Source organism: Engraulis encrasicolus, chromosome 4, assembly GCF_034702125.1.
Source record: "Engraulis encrasicolus isolate BLACKSEA-1 chromosome 4, IST_EnEncr_1.0, whole genome shotgun sequence".
NCBI classification, from domain to species: Eukaryota; Metazoa; Chordata; class Actinopteri; order Clupeiformes; family Engraulidae; genus Engraulis; species Engraulis encrasicolus.
Window position 1 is genome coordinate 44,493,877 of NC_085860.1, and position 20,798 is coordinate 44,514,674.

Genomic DNA, 20,798 nt, shown 5'->3' on the forward strand with positions numbered 1-20,798 from the left:
CTATAGGTCTTTGCCATACAAGTCTTTCAAATGATGCCCACACAATGCCATCTTGGTGGGACCACTTCCTCCATAGACACACATTTCCTATGCGTAATGGGCTCTATTCGTAGTCTATACGTTTGTATAGTATGGAAAGGTCTCTACAAAAGCACAGGATAGTCTACAGTAATTATTGTTCATTTTTAAGCTGTAAAATGAAATGTTAAATTTGACAACAAAGAGCATGCTTGCATTTTGCTTCCAGGTCACACTCATCATAATAAAAGACCATTGTCAAAATGTAATTGGCGGTTGCTTGTTTCTTTTCCTGAAGATGAAACGTTGGGTTTTGATTAACTGAAATAATTCCCTCCATTCTGTTAGATAAACACAAGCACGATGTCGAGTAAAGGAACTTTGGTATCCTTTGCGTTGCATTTTAAGATGAGAACTTTTATCTTGAAGTATGGTGTGTGCCGTGTCGGGCGGAGTTACGTAGTGTCAAAATATGCAGCCAGTGTGCAGCGCTACAGGAGAGGATCAGCGAAGTTACCTGTCTCTAGTAATTAACACAAATGCATCAAGACGTGAATCCATTCGTTTAATTAGCTATCTGCTCGAGTAAGAGCACTTGCAATAATACAATGCGACGCCGTTTTCGTTTGCTTTTGTTTTGCACTCTTCTGGCATTTTTCTCCGTCTTGTACGTGTTTAGCCAACTCGCCTCCTCTCTGGAAACAGACGGTGGATTCTCCGAGCAGCGCGCTTCGCGAGCGAGCTCGCGAAGTGACTACAGCGGACACAAAGTCAAGAAAGTGTCTGGCAACGAAGGCCCAGCTGATCAGGGCTGGGATGAAAGGTAACGTTAGCTAGCTGTAGCTGACCCAACATTGTCTGAGGTGTTGTTGTCATAATTAGCCCCTAGATAACCACGGTAAAGTTGCAATCAGATCGTTTGTGGCTGACATTTCAAATGCATAGGCCTACATTTAAGACAATATTCTTTGGATTAAGTAAAAGTGGTTCTTGTTCACTGCAGCTTTATGGTGGGTTGACATTTGCTTGTCTTAAGTTGTTTGTTGTTAGTTTTGCACGTTGTAGGCCTATTGCTCAACGAAGAATTGTAGTAATGTTCGTTCACATTCAAGCAAAGCTACTTAACTTCAAGTGGTATTTTTGTGATATTGCTATTAAGAGGTGATGTGTGTGTTGCTTGCCACAAGACTCGTAGCTGCAGGTGTCGTGCCGAAAAGCGAGTCCCTGCCAGAACATCATTGAAACCAATGGAAACCAATGACCAATTTTTCAGATTTATTTTTTTTACCCATTTTTGCAGACAAATCCGACACAATTTAAGATGGAAAGCCTATCAGTAAAGCATCTACATTCCTTCTGGAAGTATTACAAAGAGCTGGTTACAATTTCAGTATTAATTTCATAAATAACAAGTCATAACAAATGTTACGGTTTCATTCAAATAGCTCATATTAAGTGGAGGACGAGTAATGTTTCATAAGCATATGTTTAGTTCATAAATTATGTAATTCATTCTGCAAAAAATAGTATAATTTTCTCTCAAAAAATGTCATTGGTTTCAATGAGGGTGTCGTGCCGAAAAGTGAGTGCCTGCCAAAACACGAGTGCCCTCATTGAAACCAATTACATTTTTTGAGAGGAAATTATACAATTTTTTGCAGAATGAATTGCATAATTTATGAACTAAAAATATGCTTATGAAACATTACTCGTCCTCCACTTAATATGAGCTATTTGAATGAAACTGTAACATTTGTTATGACAATTCTTCGATTCTTTTATGGAAATAATACTGAAATTGTAACCAGTTCTTTGTAATACTTCCAGAAGGAATGTAGATGCTTTATTGATAGGCTTTCCATCTTAAATTGTGTCGGATTTATCTGCAACAATGGGTAAAAACTATCTGAAAAATTGGTCATCGGTTTCCATTGGTTTCAATGAGGGCACTCATGTTCTGGCAGGCACTCGCTTTTCGGCACGACAAGTGCACTCGTGTTCTGGCAGGGACTCGCTTTTCGGCACAGCACAGGCAACAATCGTGTGACCAATGTTGACGTTACTCTTTCACACGAAATTTAAACATGGCCTCGTTCCTTGCTCAGGTCGAAGTTTGTATTGTAATGCCACCGTGACTGCTGGCTGAACCTGGAACACCCCTGTGTCAGGTTGAACACAGTAACTTCAAAGTGACAATGAAAACATTTTGTAGAGGAAGATGTGTTGTGTTCATGTGGAACATTGTTTTTCTTGTCCTGTCTGTCAGGTGTAAGAGTTCAGTGTCTGTATCATACTGGAATCCCAATTGGCGAGACTCCCCTGGGGTCTGTGGAATGAACTGCTTAATGGAATCCACCTGTAGGTAGGATCAGTTGACCAAAACATCCTGTGATCTGGATTTACTTCAGTGCAGACAGCCTCACCACCCACCCATCGGTTGTCAAACCTTTTCCTGTGTTTCACCTGCTCTGGAAGAGTGAAAAGAGAATTCCGATCGATTTCAACATGCTTGCTCACACACTACCCTTGACCTCTCAGTAGCCTACCAGAAGACGTGTCATTTTTTTTCCCCCAACCATTTCCCAGATCCTGGCCAGCTAATGGGGCCATTGGTTTGGTTACATACTGTTTTAAGTGTCTTAACCGTCTCCAAATATCATTACAAAAGTTGTGCTACATTAACAGACACGATGCAACACAGCAGTAACTTTTTGGATGATATTTGGAGTATATTGAGACATTTCAAACATGCTAAAATCTCTGAAAGGGCTTAACAAAAAAAATCTGCATCTTCCGCCACGGACAAGTCAAGGTTATTGTTCTCAATACAACTGCATGTTCAAACTGGCCGGCTTTTTCATTTAAATTACAGTGACGGCCTGCTTTGGGCAGACACTTGCCTGATTTTGACAATCAAGAGCAATTTTACGTCACTGATCATCATCAAGTGTCCTTAGATTGAGGAGTGGTGGAAGATTTTCAGGGCTCCAGCAGAAATCTGGAGCAAGGTTGACAACCTTTGTCCTGGCTTTCCATTAACTCTGCCATTCATGTGACTAAATTGTGTATTCTCAAGTCATGGCTATACCATTGTAGTTCCATTGTGGGCTGTAGAAATACAATGTGTTTGTCTTGCTTGCCATTTGAATTCCATTAAGCACTGAGGGAGTCCAGCTGAAACCTTGTAAATCTTTAACAGCAGCTGTTTCTTCATGTTTTTTCACTTTATTTGAACTTTAAAATGTTTGTTATTAGTATGCATTGCTATTAACAATAACACCCCCCAGTAAAAAAAAATATGTGGAACTTGAAATGTGAGAAGTTAATGTGAATTTATGTACACACACTGAGTGCGTATACATGCAGTTCAGTATCCCGAATATGATTGGGATATTAAGTATCCCAAATTTGCGTTTGAGCATATAAACACTTCAGTATCCCGAATAAGCCCTTATTAGGGATACTGAGAAATCGGGATATGCTAGACGGAGTATTCCGGAATACTGACACATGTACACACCTTATCCCGAATACAGGGGCTTCCCATAGAACGCTGTTGCTGGTATCCAGGCTACACGCATTTGAAGAGAATTCTATAACGGGCAAGAATGTAAACTGGGATGTAACGTTCTGTGCGCATATAAACACCTTATCCAGAATGTGATCGTAACCGGGATATGCCTCATATTCGGAAGGGGTGGGTATTGACAAAGGGTTCACGATTCGATGTGCATCACGATACACATGCCACGATGCATTGCGATTCATGTACTACTGTGATGCATTGCGATATTTACTTCAGTAAATGTGTAAAATACAGCTTATTTGTCAGTTGCTGTGTAGCTTTCTTAAGTCAGTTCATTCTATTTAAGCATTCTATCATCTGGGAGAGAGCTTACATCACAACAGAAATATTACCTATTCTCTACTGAACAAAATAAGCCGTGGCAAATCAAATTTTATTGTTATCAAATAATCAATTGTCATGAATCCATGCAGTATATTGAGAAAATGAGTATCACGATACCTTGTCATGAATCGATGCATTGTATCGTGAGAGTAAGTATCGCGATGCATCGATATGGCGATTATTTTGCACACCCCTAATATTCGGGATACTGAACTGTATATAAACGCACTCGCTGTTCTTCTAATATTGAAGCAAATGCTCAAGTTCCCTTTTTTCATCTGTGTTCTATGTGTCTGTGTATGAGTGAGTGTGCATTGCTGTGAAGCTAGCCTCTGTATGATGACACCCATATCTGTTGATATTTCCACACCTATTAAGTAAGCATCCTCTCCATGTTTACCCAATGTGCAGCAGCAAGCATTCGGCTGCCAGGCAGCGGCAGCAGGGCTCGGCCCCCGGAGAGGAGGCTGGCACGGCGGGGGTGTCGGAGCCCATGCACCTGGCCGTGGTGGCCTGTGGTTCGCGTCTGGAGGAGACGCTCATCATGCTGAAGTCTGCACTCCTCTTCAGCCGCAGAAAGTTGCGCTTCCACATCTTCGCAGAAGACGAGCTGCACAGCGGCTTCACAGAGGCAGTGAGCACCGTGATAGATTCTGTTTTGCTCTTTCATCATGCCAATTTCTCATTTGGCCAGGCATGCATTTGGCACTGCAAGAGTCACACAACGTTTCAGTCCATCAGGGCCTTAACCAGCCTGCCTGATGAAGACCCTGATCAGGGGTTGAAATGTTGTGCATATGAATAAACATTCAGTCAGGATTGCAGTGTGTGCAGACTTCTACTCTCTTCATAGATATGCCTTTGTCCTGCACCTTGTCATAGAAAGGTGTGATGTGCATACATTTAGTCTAATAAAGACACCACAAGAGTCACACGCACTATGTAGTTGCTTTTGAGACATTTTGTGTTGTGGTAGTTAATGCAGTTTGCATTAAACTGGTGCATGATTGGCAGCCTTCAGGCTGTCCAGATCACAGGGAAAAGAATTACCCCACATAAGTCATGAGTGACTGAATCAGTGCAATGTGTACCAAATTAATTCTGGGTTAGTTTTGCTCTAACACAAGACTGACTCTGACCGTGAGACTGTTTACTAAGGGTTTTTTTTTTGTTTATATGCCATTCAAGTCACAGCACTAACAGTTTGACAAAAAAATCAATCAGCAAGTTGTTGCAAAGAATAGTATTCCCATAATCTGTTTGTTGACATGGGCAGTGTACCTGATTGTTTACGGATTATTATACAAAGGTCAAAGTCACCTCCTTTAATCAGGTTTAAACAGACTTTAATCAGATCGGATCACTTTAAGTGTTTATGTGTTGTATTTTCAGTCAAATTCTGTAATTATCCAGATTAAAAGCAAGCATTTGGTGTTCATGGAATGTGTCTGACTTGTCTCCTATCCCTCCTTTAGCTCAACTCGTGGCCTGCTGTATACCAGGCCAAGTTCAACTACTCAATGTATCCCATCACCTTTCCACATGAGAACGCCAAGGAATGGAAGAAGCTCTTCAAGCCTTGTGCCTCTCAGCGCCTATTCCTGCCTGTAAGTTCTGGTCTGAGCTCTTCTGTCATCCCTTTCTGAGAAGGTGCCTGCACGTATAAAATTTTTGCAATTTTTGAATCTTTTTGTTGTTGAAATTTTGGCAAACATCCATATAATATTGGCTTGTTTGCCAATTCGGTTCCAGTTCATTTCCCAACACTACACCATCCCTCTCTCCACTGATTCCTGTAAAATCTCAAACTATCATGTCGGAATAAAGGCCCAACCCCACTCCACCCCCAGCACCCCAAAAAAAATCCCAAACAAATCCGAATACATGTATTGTTTTTGTGTGGTGTATTTTTCCTTGCTGATGACAGTTTTTATTAATTTGCTAACACAAGGGTTCTCAAACTTTGCCATGGCAAGGCCCCCCACATACTGGTATATTCCAGCCAAGGGGGAAAAAGGGGGAAAAAAAGCTCAATGAGGTCTGAGAAAAAAAAACCCTATAGCCAGGAAGAAACCTCAGGCAGAGACCAGCGGCCACCTAGGGGAGCCCCCTGCCAGGGCTGGTTGTGGACAGTAAGGACGCTGCGACAGCTGTGACGCCTTGGCAGCTAGGAGTTGGCAAGGGTGAAGAGGTGGGTCTTCAGCTGCTTCTTGAAGGAGTCGACGGACCTGGCTGATCGGCTCTCGATGGGGAGGGCGTTCCATCTCTTGGGCGCATTGCAAACGAATGCGGCGTCGCCAATCTTCTTTTGCGGGGGGGTGGGAGTCCTTAGCAGCTTGGCATCAGTGGACCTGAGAGCTCGAGCAGGGGCATAAAAAGAGAGCATGTCAGAGATATAACTAGGGGCAAGTCCATTTAATGCTTTAAATACTGTCAGCAGAATCTTAAAGTCAATTCTGTATGAGACAGGTAACCAGTGCAGGTCTGCCAAGACAGGAGTGATGTGCTCTCTCATTCTGGTTCTTGTTAGGATTCTTGATGCAGAATTTTGAATGAGTTGCAATTTGTCAATTAACTTTTTTGGCAGACCAGAGAAGAGAGCATTACAGTAGTCTAGCCTACTGGTGACAAAGGCATGAATACGTTTTTCAGCGTCTTGTCGGGGGGCCAAGCCGCGCACTTTGTTGACATTTCTAAGATGGAAAAAAGCAGATTTTGTTATCTTGTTGATGTGAGGCTCAAAGCTCAAATCTGAGTCTATGACCACACATAGGCTAGTAACCTTATCTTTAATATGTATGCTTAGGTCACCTAGGCTTAAGTGAAGTTTTGCACGTTTTTCCTCAGGCCCAATGAGCAACACTTCAGTTTTATCCTCATTTAATTTGAGGAAGTTACTGTTACTGTTACTGTTGAGGAAGTTACTGTAATACAGACTCACGCCTACAAAACACATTTGACAAAATTGTTGATTTTCTTCTCAAAAACACATTGTTAAACTAACCCTTCATTTCAGAATAGAACACTTTCTTTCTGCTTGCACTAACGTTACCAGACACTAGAACAAACGTAATTCAAAATTAAATACATCCATCAAAGAATAACCCTTTTCACTTCACAAGGTTCATGGAGTCAATCAAAGTACACCAGGTTTCAGAATACTTTCTATTGTTGACGTTACATGAATTGAATAGATTTTTATGTTTCAATTTTACAGGTACTATATATGCATGCAAACATGCAATTCACTGTTTTTACACAGAATTTGTTTTGCTTGCAGTGTTTACAGTGAACAAAATATCCCAAGAAACCCATGAAAGCCCAAAACTACCGAATCTTTAAGTCAAGGCATGCCTGAAGCCACATTCATATTCATGTATTTCCAAATCCATGATTTCATGGACAACATTCACTTCAAAAATCACTTCAACAAAGTGATTTTGTAACTATGCCCATGTTGGTGGATTCCTTTGGATTCCTCTGGTATGATCATAGATCTATGTTAGAACACCTTCATATGCCTCATTCAACTTTTGGCATGACCCAACCTTGGGCATTACCGTCTTGGTCCAGTATCCTATGTTTTTCACAGCTGTTGTTTTACCTTCACCCACAACATAATGTATCAGTATTCCTTCGTTGCTTATTGATGGCAGCGTAATAACGGTGAAACAAGGCGTCAAAACTGAGGCCATTCATTACGAAGCAAAGGGATGGACAACACGGCATCTAGTAGTCTATGGGTAACAATGCGGTCTCATGGCCATCTTGCAATCTATCTTATCCGTAACTGACCAATCACACCAGAGACGATTGATAAGGTAGAGATAATTTATCAGGACACTTTTCCAGGAGCCATGTGACATGAGGTGTACACCCCTTTTGGAGACCAGCAGAGGTTGCGAATGAATAGAGTTACATTAGCACTGTAAATGGCGTTAGTGCACATAGTGTACAGTGCTGGCCAAAAGTATTGGCACCCCTTCAATTCTGTCAGATAATACTCAATTTCTTCCAGAAAATGATTGCCAATACTTTAGGCCAGCACTGTATGCGCCACCACTAAAAGCCAAAGAAAAAGGAGTAGAGGATCACACCCGCTAAGAGACTGGACTTGACATTACTCCTTTGCATTTGTGATGTGCGCTGTGCTTTATGTTGGTAAATATCTTTTGGTAAATATCTTTTGATCTCTCCTGCTCCGCAGCTCCTTCTGAAAGACGTGGACTCGCTGCTGTACGTGGACACTGACATCCTGTTCCTGCAGCCGGTGGAGGAGATCTGGAGCTTCCTGTCCCACTTCAACTCCAGCCAGATGGCAGGCATGGCGCCCGAGCACGAGGAGCCTCGCATCGGCTGGTACAACCGCTTCGCCCGCCACCCCTACTACGGAGAGACGGGCGTCAACTCAGGAGTCATGCTCATGAACATGACGCGCATCAGGGCCAAACACTTCAAGGTAGGAATGACACATCCCCTTTCTTAGAAGAAGATACCGCCATACGGGCCGAAACGTTGTTTTCTTAATAAATTGCAGCACGATGGACAAGAGTGTGCGGTATCTTCTTCTAAAAAACTGATCTACCCGCTACCTGCACCTCGAAACCTCTGGTGTGCGTTGGTTTCCTCCTTCAAAAGACATCTCTTTTCTTAACACATAGGGTTGTTTTTGTTAACCTGTTAGCGTTCCGGGGGCGCTAGTGCTCTCGTTTCCGGTCATGTTTTGTTTATCGTGTGTCCTATTTTGTTTATTGCACGTGATACAGTCACTCATCATACCAAATTAAAGCTTTCCCTTTCATCTTTCCAGCCATAAGACTCATTTCTGTCCCCAATATACACTGTGCATTCACATAATGTCTTAATGAATAAGTCGACCAAAGGAATCCGTCAATAAAATTATGGAATGATTTACCTTTGATGACTTCATGGCGTGATAAGAGTCACCAGTCCATCAGAAACGCCACCAGTCCCTTCGTAAGTCTCCATAGAACAAAAACAGTGCAGAGGTTTTGGTAAATATCCTCACCTTATGTCCATCAAAGGCTTGAAGGTGCAGCCTAAAGTTGCAACGTGGAACAAGCAAGACACATTTTTTGGCGTTGAAAAGCTAAAAAAGGACCGAAAATAACTCGGAAGGCACACTTCCTTAGATTCAAACAACGCGATTGGTTGTCTGCTTTCGTCAGAAGCGGCATTGGACCAATTACATCAGTGTATACGATGACAAAAATGGACGAAAGCCAATCAGTACTGACCATGCGCAATTTGACTTCCTGCACTTAGCTGTCTTTTTTTGATATATTGCAGGAAATACCAAAAAAATAAAGGACTCGGTGTTGTAGTCAAGGACCTAAGGAACTCAGTGATGTGTAGATTTTGTGGGTTTTGACTAGAAGTGTCACTCAAAAACCAGAGGGTAATCGCGATGCGACCATTGGGCTCCAAGACTTTGCGCACAGCTGTTAGCTTGCTATGATATTTGTTGTTTTTAGCCGAACAATATCGAAACTCGAATTGAAGTAAAGATTCGCCCTTCTGGATGTAATGGAAGAATGCACTGAACGTGACAGCGATGAATCAGTGACAGTGGGAGTGAGAGAACTGTCTGTGGAGACCTGTTGCCGACAGGCTGCGTAGAGAGCATACTGTACACAGCCCTTGAGGGAAGGAGGGAAGACGTAGCGTCTGTGTCTGTAAATAATTTGTGCACGTATGCGCTAGGACACAAAGCTAAGATGCTAGGGCATGGAACCCCATGCTGCAAACCTGTTGTAAACTTTCATGTTGCAGTTACTTAAGTCCATAGATAACTAGTCACAAGGGCAAGTGTGTGAGTGACTGGTGTATCAAAAAGTGTGTGAGTGACTGGTGTTTCGCCCCTAGGCATTTTAGGTACCATAATGGCCAGTGTTGCCCCATCTGTGACGAGAAATAAACGAAAGGAGTCCTGAATACGTAGTAGCCCAAAAGACTGCAGTCACTTATTTCTCATCCAAGATCTGGTAACATTGGTGATGACGCTCAGAGCGACTGCGTTACAGTCAATCCGGAAAGTATTCACAGCGCTTCTTTTTTTTTCACATTTTATTATCTTACAGCCTTATTCCAAATGCTACAAATGAATCTCTGTTGTCAAAATCCTACACAAATAATTCCATTATGACCATGTGAAAAACAAGTTGTCTTGACAGTTTTGAAAATGTATAAAAATTAAAAACAAAAATCATATTTACAAAAGCATTCACAGCCTTTCACACCTAAAGAAGCATGCATGTCAACATGCACTATGACTACAGAAGCAGATCATGATACTCTCCATAGAATTTAATTCAAAATTCACACCCATCTATTGTATCAGGTGCAGACTCAAAATGTACAATTTCAATGTACTGAAAGGTTGAAACACACAACAATGACCTCCCTTTTAATCCCTTTCCCTAATCTAATTGCCCATTCTGACTTGGCCTATTATTTTACACAAGTGTAATGTAACACACATTACCGACTGCTATGAAATTTGCTTCCACCACTATTTGGATCTGTAATGCTGCCCTGCTGATGAGATCCAAATAAGTGTGTGTGTGTGTGTGTGTGTGTGTGTGTGTGTGTGTGTGTGTGTGTGTGTGTGTGTGTGTGTGTGTGTGTGTGCGTGTGTGTGTTGGCAGTAAGTTATCTGAGTCGAGAGTAAATACACAGATGTACACACACACACACACACAAGCGGTAAGGGGTTAGGGTGTCAGACTTGTAGCGTGTAATTGTATGGGTATGAATGAACACATCTTGAGAACTGTACAGAATTTAAAAAAAATTGGGTCGCTGGGTTGTTTTTTGGGTTGCCCCTTTCACAATGTTTAAAATAGATGCCTTTTGTCCTCTTGTTTGTTTGTTTAGTGCTGTGTGCTTTGCTATTCTGTGAAAAAATATTTGGCCAACACAGATGCCCAAATCATAACACAGTGAAGAAGGCATCATCAGCTGTAATGTTAGCCTTCTGCCAGATGGGTGCAGTGTTGTCCTATTGATGTTTTGCCCAATCAGACTTCTGTAGTTAGCTGGAAATATTCCATCCTATATTCATTTCAGCGAGAGTAGCAAAAAGAAGGTTATTTGTTTATTTTATACTTGCTTGCACATTTACTTCAAACAGAGCTCTGACAGAATGTAAATGAGTATGTGGTATCTATTTTAGCTCTTGATATCCTTTAGTCAAACTCGCACATGACATTAGGAAGCATTAGCAAGCTGTCTTATTTACTACACAAAGAGGGCTGCAAGACTCCAGACATGGTGTCTAATAGCCTACCTGTTATGGGGAAAGAAGGCTACTTTTGACATTTGGCAGCAGACGATCACGATATCTTCAACACATTTACAGTAGATCTTTTCAAAAGTGAGTCATTGAATTCTCATACGGATCATTTCAAAAGTGAATCTTTTCTTTCCTATCAAACGTCCTCACTCTTTCTCTTCCTCCTCATCAGAATGACATGACGTCAGTGGCTCTGCTGTGGGGGGAGCTTCTGATGCCGCTCTTGCAGAAGTATAAGCTGAACATCACCTGGGGGGACCAGGACCTCCTCAACATCATATTCCACCACAACCCAGGTACACATAACGTTAAGCAAGCAAGCCATCCATTCATTGGATCTTTCCATCCTTTCATCCGTCCGTCCCTCCATCCTCCGAGGAAGACCGCAAGGTTGAAACATCACCATGTTAATAAATGAATAACCAGCAAAGCGTCACCTTCTTAAAATAATCGCCTAAGTCATTTTTTGGTCAAGTTCACGTTTTCGCCTAACTCATGTCCTCCCCCTTTCTGAGGGAGTTTTTGTGTTCCCTGAAAAACCTGGAAAAAAATGACTTAGGCGATTATTTTAGGAAGGTGACGAAAAAAAGAGCTGAAAAGAAGATGTTCAGCATGTTCATATCTGCAGATGTTTTTTGCCCAAGCTAAGCCACAAGTAACTCTTACGTCAGTCACCTCCTCTTGCTAAATAGCTGCTAAAGACCCTTTTTACATATACAGTATGTATAGGTAGACCACGGGAGACATTTCCCTTTTACCATCATGAATAAACTGTACACGGTTGTTCACTTCCTTTGACTTGTTAGCTGTTTCAAAACCTGCAACTAACTGTCAGATACATGTTTTCAGTCTGCCATCATGTTGTTTTGTAGATGTTGAATTTGCAACAGATTTTGAGAGTGGCAGAAAAAAAGTAAGGGTTTAATTACAAATAAATAATAAACATCACCATATCAACATGGCAGCCCCCGGTTGGCGAGTTTGGCCATATTTACTATGCATGAAATTAGTGGGAGATTTTGGCTCCCCAAGTCTCTAATCCCCTGATTGAGTGCTCATCTGCTCCCTCTCTTGTACCCTCAAACGCACGCACGCACGCACACACTCATGCGCGCGCGCACACACACACACACACACACACACACACACACACACACACACACACGTGCAAGCACACGTCTCTCGTCACCCACGCGCACACACACACACACACACACACACACACACACACACACATGCACACAGACACACGAGCAAGCACACTTCTCTCGTCACCCACGCGCACACACAGGCACACACAGACACACACTCCCCTTTCTCTTGTGCCTCCAAAACACACACAAGCATGCACACACACACACAAACTCTCTCTCTAACTCCCACCCCTCTCCCCTCTTCTTCCCACAGAGGGTCTGTTTGTCTTCCCGTGCCAGTGGAATTACCGTCCCGACCACTGCATCTACGGCAGCAACTGTGCCGCTGCCGAGCAACACGGGGTCTTCGTGCTCCATGGCAACCGAGGAGTGTACCATAACGACAAGCAGCCGGCGTTCCGCGCCATCTACGAAGCCATACAGCAGGTATATGAGCGAGAGCGAGCGAGAGAGAGAGAGAGGGGCCACCATCTCCTATCTTCTGCCCTGTCATGCAAGAGTGAAGATTGCGTACTGTAACTGCAATGCTGTTAATGTTGCTGTGCTATATGCCATATAGTATATGGTTCATAGATATAGAGATGATGGGGTGAGGGTGAGGGTGGGGGTGTTTGGCAATGAGGACTGCTTGCTGTTGAATGCAAATGCACTGGCAGCAATCTAGATGTAGTCTCTTGCTTCAAGCCCCTACACTCAGGTCATTAGAAGGAAGAGGAAGGAAAAAAATGATCAGCTCAAGGGCCCCTTGAGAATGAAAATATATTCTGTTAACCTACATTCAGTGATATGGCTTTTAGGGGAGAGGCTCAGACTGAAACCTACTTCCATTCCAAAAAAAGGCACCAAAGCACATACAGTCCATTTTCTTTTATCATACAACAAAAATCTTATCAGATTCAATTAAAATATTTCATTGGGAAGGAAGTGTAGATAAAGAAACGTTTTACTCTGATGCGCCCGTGTTCAAAATTGCTTTTCCATGGGTGTTTGACTTGCGACTTTTGGTGATGAGTTGTTCCATCTTGACTGTTGGGTCCACAGAGACGTATGGCATCGGCTGTATCAGGTGATCAGTTTATCCGGTGGGTGTCTAGACCTGCGTTGTTGGTTCTTTTATCTCTCCTTCCCTAAGTCCTCAGCTTTTCCAATATGAGATTCACTGATCACTGTCGGCCCTAAATGACATCGGCTGTCCAGGCTTAACGTTGTGCTGTTGGGGGATGACATCATCTGCGTGCCACACGGGCCGCTGCGTTTTCCTATCAGGGTCCTAAGGTTTGGCCGTCTGTCTTTAAGCGAAATGGCTGAATCGATAGCCCCTGTTTGCCTGGCCGTCAGCGCAGCCGACAGCTTATCACGTATCTTTGCTGCTGACCCCCCTGGCCTGACGCTATCTCTCTCTCTCTCTCTCTCTCTCTCTCTCTCTCTCTCTCTCTCTCTCTCTCTCTCTCTCACTCTCTCACTCTCTCACTCTCTCACTCTCTCACTCTCTCTCTCTCTCTCATCTGCTCCTCCGATTGCTCTTCTGAGGGAGAGAGAGGAACATAGAGAGAGGGAGAGAGAGAGATGGGGTGGAAAGTGAGAGATAGATAGGAATGTAGAGTGGGAGAGATGGATAGAGATGGGAAGAGAGAGAGAGGTACAATGTTGAGAGAGAGGGCGAGAGAAAGATGGACAGAAATGCGAGAAGAGGGAGGGAGAGACAGATGGAAGGAGAGGGAGACAGATCGGGAAATGGCAAAACAAAGGGGGAGAGGGATGGGAAAAGAGACAAAAAAGACGGGTCGAAAGACCGGTGTGAGACAGGGGGACAGAGATTTACTATGGATGTAGAGAGAGACAGATTAGGAATGTAGAGAGAGCATGTAGAGGTAGGGAAAAAAAGCCAGAGACAGAGGGCTATGTTGGAGGCAGTTGAGAAATGAAGGGATGAGGAGGAGAGGAAGGGTCGGAAGTAAGAGGTTATTTGTCTGACTATTACTACAGCGGCTCCATCAGCGTGGGTGGTTGGTGTGCTCGGCCATTAGGGAAATGAGTGCACTCATTACGGTCAGAGTCGTTTGGCGTTTGACCAGGCCAGAGATGCTGCTCGCCCCTACAGAGTGACCCACAGACAAACAGGCGGGCGGGCGGGCGGGCGGCAGATTCATGGTAGGAATGGCATTTTAGTCCTGGTCCACGTTAATGGAGAATTAGTCGACTCTCAGACCCATATGAGTGGATGGTGCTCCTCCCTCACCTCTTGGCCAGTGTAAGGGCATCACCCTGAACTTTTGGAAATAGAGCTGTGAAAACACTCATTTATTCTTGCTCGCCCACACATGCATCACTTGTCTTTTTATGATCCCAAGACCTTTCTGCTCTCTGGTATAATGGCGAGGAGAAAGGCAGAAGGAGTTCAGTATTTACTGTTAGTGAGTAGTGAAAAGTTGCACGTTGGAATCCAAATCTGATAGTTTATTGGGACAAAAATAAACATTACAGTGTGAGGCATCTTTTTGAAGTCTCTTCATCACAGCCCCTCTCATCACAACGATTCCCCATCATATCTTGCCCTACCCCATCCCATCCCATTCCATCACCTGATCCTCCCTCCCTATTGCAGTCCTAGAGTGCGTCTTAATACTCATGAACGGCGTGACGTTTTCCATGTGCGTTACGCCCATTTGTGGGGGAAAACAACACATGCAAGTCAATTGGTGATGTTGGGGATTAATAAACGAAAGATACGGACCTGTAGACTAGCGTTGTTCACGCGCAACATGCCGAAAACGTGTTCCGTTGCCGGTTGTTCAAATAATATAGCCAAACAGCCGTGGCTGAAGCATGGAATGTATTCATTTAGGCTAGCCAATGTAGCATGTAAGTCAATGAGACATTCGGTTTGTTTTCACCCATAAAGGGGCGTAACGCAAATTTAAGAGCAAAGTACCCGGATGACCGTTCATGAGTATATGCGACCTTGCCTCCTCCACTTGCGCTTGTCTCCTCGTCCCGCCTCCTGGCCCCTCCTCCGTGGAGAAAACGATAAATTTCCCAGCTGTCAGCCTAGCCACAACAACTTTTGAGGGACTATTTTTCATTCACCATCCCAATTGCAAATGAGAAAAAGACTCTACAATTGAGCTTTTGCAAGATATTGAAATATAATGCTGTTGTCAGTGATGTCATCATGACGAGAAGCAAGTGGAGGAGGCAAGTGGAGGAGGCAAGGTTGCATATTAAGACGCACTCCTAGTCACCCCATGCTCTCCTAGGGGTGTCGCCAGTCTGTCCTCCATTTGTGGCAGTCAGTTTGTCTGCTCTCCAATCCCGCAGAGCTTCTCCCTGCCTCCCCTAAGGCGCCCTAGCAAACGCAGGGTGTGGGGAGAGAGCTGTGCGAGATTCAACCCCACACTGATCATAAAACGCCCGACCATTACGCAGGCTTCAGCGTCCCTCCCCGCAAAAGAGCCGTAAAATCTTTTTAGTGCTGAGGAGGCCGCGGGCCATGCCGTAGGCTCCAGGAAGCACAACTCTGGCCTGCCGCATCTCACACACCGCACCACACTGTACACCGCACCCACCGTCATCCTCCCCATTAAAATCAATAGGAAGACAGTAAATGCTGCTTTATCACCCCCCGGCCCTGATGTGTATGTGTATCACATGCACAGCCGTAAAATCAAAGGGGGTTAAAAAAAAAAGAAAAGAAAAAGAAAAACGTCTCAGTGCACTGAGTGACCTAATGTTTGTCCCAAACAAGGAGTCAAACGAGGCTCCATAAAAAAGTAATCTCCCCTTATTTACAGTGCGGACAGTAAAAAGCAGATGCATTCCGCTAGGGATGTAAAAGAAGTTCGAAGGGGAGATTTGGTTTCGACGGCGGGCTGGGCGGCGTGGAATATGAGGGCTTGGCAGTTAGACAGAGGACTGCCGGTGATTTAGTGCCGTTGACTGCTTTACACCAGTCGTTTGCCACTGCCACCACTGCCTCCTCTCCTTTTTCCCTTTGTGACTTGTCCTCAGGAAAAACGGATGGAGGCTGTAAAACATGTTATGTTTGCCACTAAGCAAAGGTTTGGAACATTTTTTATTTTATGCACAGCCACATTTCTTCGTTCCCTGTCTCCATTGTTGTTGTTGTTGTTGTTGTCAAGTGGCTGATTTCGAAGTTTGGAGAAATTGTTTGCAAGGTCTCTCCCAGGTCATCCATTTCCTAGAGTTCTGGATGCTTTTGGGTGTGCTTTTTGCCAACTGCCATGGCCCATTGTCTGATTGTTTTGATTTTGTGAATTCCCTTACAAACCTCAAAGGCAATCTCATTCAAATAGTGTCCACCAATTTGAGGAAGTCTGATTGTTGCATCTTAATTGGCTTCAAAATTGTGCATTTCGTTAAGAGGACGCTGCAAAGAAGAGGTGAGGTCTCCAGCGGTAGACGACGTTCAGGGAGGTGGTGATGAGCCTGTAGTGCCTGGCCGTGGGTACATCAGCATCTGTTGTTATTGCAGGAACAGAACAAGGTGAAAGTGTGAAAGATGAAGGATCAATTAATGAAAGTTCAGAGAATCAAAAAGCGTGGAGGTCTCAGTCAAGAATCAAAAGAAGTGAAAGTCGTTAAACAAGGTGGTCGCCTAGCAACGGGCCGACCGCGAGCTGCACAGCTGGAGCAGCTCCCTACGTCTGCGTGTGTGTTGTGCACTGTTGTGTATGCATGCTGTGTGTGTATGCTGTGTGTCTGGTAACAAACCAGAGGTGGGTTACAGAACATTACAGCATAAACTAGCAAACACATGGACCTGTGTGAGTGACAGCTTCAACTTTGTGTGATTTACATGAATCCTCATGAAAAATTCGTCTGTGTAGCTGAATGGCAATTATAGCCTCTCTGTGAAATGCAGTGTAATATGAAGGAATGATCAGGCATAACTGCCTGGTATCTTGACTGTATCCACACTGTAGTATGCTGGTATTGACCAGGCGAGTCTATGGCCACTAAAACTTGTCGAATCAGTTTTCATGTCAGATCCGTGATAACCCGTCATCTACGTATGTGTCCCCCACCCACCCGCCAGGCTAGGCTTTGTGTTTTCCTGTGAGAACAGCGTGCACCACTGACTGCCTTGACATCTAATCTATCTGTGTGTCTCCTCCACAGTATCCGTTTGGAGCCGACCCATTCGGAGCCCTGCTGCTGCCCCTGGAGGATAAGCTGCGTGATGCGTCCCACACCTACTGTGGCCGTGTGGCCCACCTCTTCACCAAGAGGCTTCGGCAGAGTGTCATCGACCTCCAGCAGCGAGCCAACGGCCCTCGGAGGAGCTCCTAAGACTGGCTTCCATTCCGTTCCATTCCATTCCGTCCAGAGATGGTGGACTGAAACAGCAGCTTGAGAGAGGGAAAAGACCTGCCATGAATTCATACCTTCTGTCGGTGCTGTTTATGCAGGTGACTACATAAATTAGCTCGTTCACCTGGCTGAGGAGCGGTGTGTGCTAATGGTGATTGTGTGCCGGTGGAATGAGTTGGGTGGACACAAATTATCTGGCAAGATGTTTGCTTTCTAAAGCTGGAAAGTGTACGTGTGGTTCCGGCCCAAGAGTGGTTCTACCTGTGGTTCTTCCTCTGCTCCTCTGCTGCCATCTCAAGACCCATTTATACCCTGCGGTAATTACGGAAACGGACGCTTTCACCCGGTTCCGGGGGACGTTCCATCCGTCAGTTTGTCCGTTGGTCAAGAGCTTAGCAATCCGATGAGCTCCGAACAAAACGGAGCAATACCAGAGGAATTCATGTGGGCAGTATAGTCAAAAATATATCAATTCACAAAACTCAAACAAGAAGAGTAGTATTTCACATCTACAAACGAAATAGTACAGGAAATAACCTGTGAATTTGTGAAAGGGTATATTTCCACTACCATACTAGCCAAGCTGAAAACATGGCTCATTTGTTTACATTTGGGCTCGGAGGACGCTCGTTTTCCCATCAACCAACGTAAATGGCCAGCATGAAGTCTCCAGGATTTGTTTAAACGTAATTACTAGAGATGCACCGGATCCTGATTTTTAGGATCCTGCCGGATACCGGATCCACTGCTTAAGATCCTGCCGGATCCAGAACCGGATACCGGATCCTACGAAAGGGTTGAAACCCATAGCCTACTCGCACACGTGGGCCTTTTTTATTACATTGGCTCAAACTATTTTTTAGACTCATTGGCTTACTGCCACACTGCCTGCAATGGCCGCTTCCAAAGGGCTTTCACTCCATGCAGCGATTGGGGTTGTGAAAGACTGACTGAAAAGCCTAGGCTACGTTAAAACTAGAGATGCACCAGATCCTGATTTTTAGGTAACTGGCGGATACTGGATCCACTGCTTAAGATCCTGCCGGACCCGGATCCTGTGAAAAACCCTACTATCCTGCCGGAACCGGATCTTAGATCCGGTGCATCTCTAATAATTACACAAATCTTAAAGTTGTTTCAGTGTGTTATCGCCGTGAATCGTAGGTCTGACTATTTTATTTGGGCTAAATCATTTCTAAAAACTAACACACATCTGCCACAGCAACTGTCCATTTATAGCCAACCAATGCTGCCTTCTAGAGGATTTATTATGTAACATCCATTTGATGAACGGAAGTATGAATGCAACTCCGGGAGCAACGGTTGGCCCGGAAAGACGAATTTCACCCGATTCCGTAGGGTATAACAAGGCCTTCAGGAGGGTACTGATGGGTGGCTATAGAAAGCCCTGATTTGTTTTGGCCTGGAGTAAAGCGTGCGGGTTACTGTACATAGGTGCTGTCTCTGTGTTGAAGCGCCAACTTGGTTCTGTCTTGTTCCTATGAGAAGAGAGGCCAAACATATCGTATCAATCAGGATGTGACAATCACTCTCCTTCATAATGCAGTAATCTTTGAAGGTCCTTTTAAAGAAGGAGGACGGTTTCTGGAATTTTAGCGGGCACCAAGCCAATTTTTTTTCATTTTCTCTCTCCCTCTTTTGTTGCATTGCCTGCAGGTGAGCTTTCCATGTAGACCAGATCTACACCTCTTCATCTTCCAGAGTAGTAGCAAAGTGTGTTGACATTCCTCTGAATCCATTAGTGAATGTCACGTATGAGCTACGTAGATCAAACATTGACAAGAATACCCACTTGTAGTAGGTATTGCAAGAGCCAGTATGAGGATCGTTAACTAACAGTCTATAATTTAGCTTTGCATCAACGTTTGATGCCTTTTTTAATCTTATCTGGAATAACTTATAAGGGCTTATGAATACAACATATCAACACCTCACTAATGATTGTTATTTCCTTAGCTTTGCCATGGAATCCGTACTTTGTCTCTGGACAGCAACAGTGTTAATGTTGTATTTCTGGGGTTTTTTTTTTTATTATTTGGTTTTGTTTTGTTTTTTCTATCTTGCCAATGAGACAGTACATACTGTATATGGTAATTCTGTGGCTGTCTACCAAGATAGACTATTTTAAGAAGGTGTTGGAAAAATAGTATTATACCTGTATAATGTTACGTTACATTGAATTTTGCAAATATCAAGAATAATGTAATTTGATGTTCATTGGTGTTAGTATTTAGTTTTTTTCATGCTATGAAAAAGTCTAAGTTTGAACAGATACTGAGTGAGAATGACAATATACTATTTGCAGTGCAGCAGTCAGAACAAAAATGTCTTATAAAACCTGTGGAAATGTATAATTTATCATTGAAAATAAGACATTAATGTCAGTCAGTGTGAGGATGACATATGTGTCCATATCAAGGTATTTTAAGGTACTGTTTTATTTAAGCACTTTCAAAAAAGATTTTATCTGGAGAATTTTATGTTCTTTTTGTGTTTTACAGAATGCCGTCTTCATGCTGTGAAACATAGTAGAGATCAAATCTGTATTTATATTGACCTGTGGTAGCCTAAATAGAAACGTTTACATGATGACGAATCAGTCCACTCAGCCAATCACACTCTCATGTCTTTTGGCTGGTACCTTACTGATACCAAAGCAGAGGGTTTTGCACTAAGTGACTATCAGGGTTTCTCTTGTCACATCCTCAAAGCCCGTGGTAGAGCCGCCCATGCTTTCAAATGTCCTTCATACTGTATGTGTGTGTTGAAACTCGGAAACATCCGTCTTAATTTGTCTGTCAACCAATCATGTCATCATAGCCTTGTGTGGCCATACAGGAAATGCAGTAATATATGTATATTTTTATAATAAATGCCTTGATTCAGTCTCATATCAACATCATCATGTCTGTGCCTGATTATTTTCTGATTTGATTAATATGCAACATCCCACATCTAATTTGTTATCTTGCTATCTTGTATCCGTTGCAAGCGAGACAGCGATTGTATGAGGAGCGGTCGCCTTAGCCATTCAGACTAAGATCAATGT

The 20,798-nt window shown here is 43.5% G+C and overlaps 1 protein-coding gene across 4 annotated transcripts; it reads left to right on the forward strand.

The window, feature by feature from the left end:
* The first annotated feature begins 507 nt into the window (after positions 1-507).
* LOC134447828 (glucoside xylosyltransferase 1-like) lies at positions 508-20,651 on the forward strand. Of its 4 annotated transcripts, XR_010034641.1 has the most exons (9): positions 508-841; positions 2,285-2,380; positions 4,340-4,562; positions 5,404-5,535; positions 8,136-8,387; positions 11,416-11,539; positions 12,651-12,823; positions 17,537-17,826; positions 19,406-20,651. XR_010034641.1 is itself a non-coding variant. In XM_063197497.1 (8 exons), exons 1-8 carry the CDS (start codon positions 627-629, stop codon positions 17,705-17,707), a joined length of 1,386 nt encoding a protein of 461 aa, XP_063053567.1. In that variant the 5' UTR covers positions 508-626; the 3' UTR covers positions 17,708-20,651. The 4 variants fall into 4 exon arrangements, 3 of the variants coding, with proteins under 3 accessions (XP_063053567.1, XP_063053568.1, XP_063053569.1); XM_063197497.1 differs by having other exon boundaries at positions 17,537-20,651; XM_063197498.1 differs by lacking the exon at positions 2,285-2,380 and having other exon boundaries at positions 17,537-20,651.
* Positions 20,652-20,798: the final 147 nt, after the last annotated feature.

Coding starts and splice junctions, on each gene's coding strand:
- LOC134447828 (XM_063197497.1), top strand. CDS start 627: ATGCGACGCCGTTTTCGTTTGCTTTTGTTTTGCACTCTTCTGGCATTT. Junction 8,388..11,415: donor TCAGGGCCAAACACTTCAAG/GTAGGAATGACA, acceptor CCTCCTCATCAG/AATGACATGACGTCAGTGGC. Junction 11,540..12,650: donor CATATTCCACCACAACCCAG/GTACACATAACG, acceptor TTCTTCCCACAG/AGGGTCTGTTTGTCTTCCCG.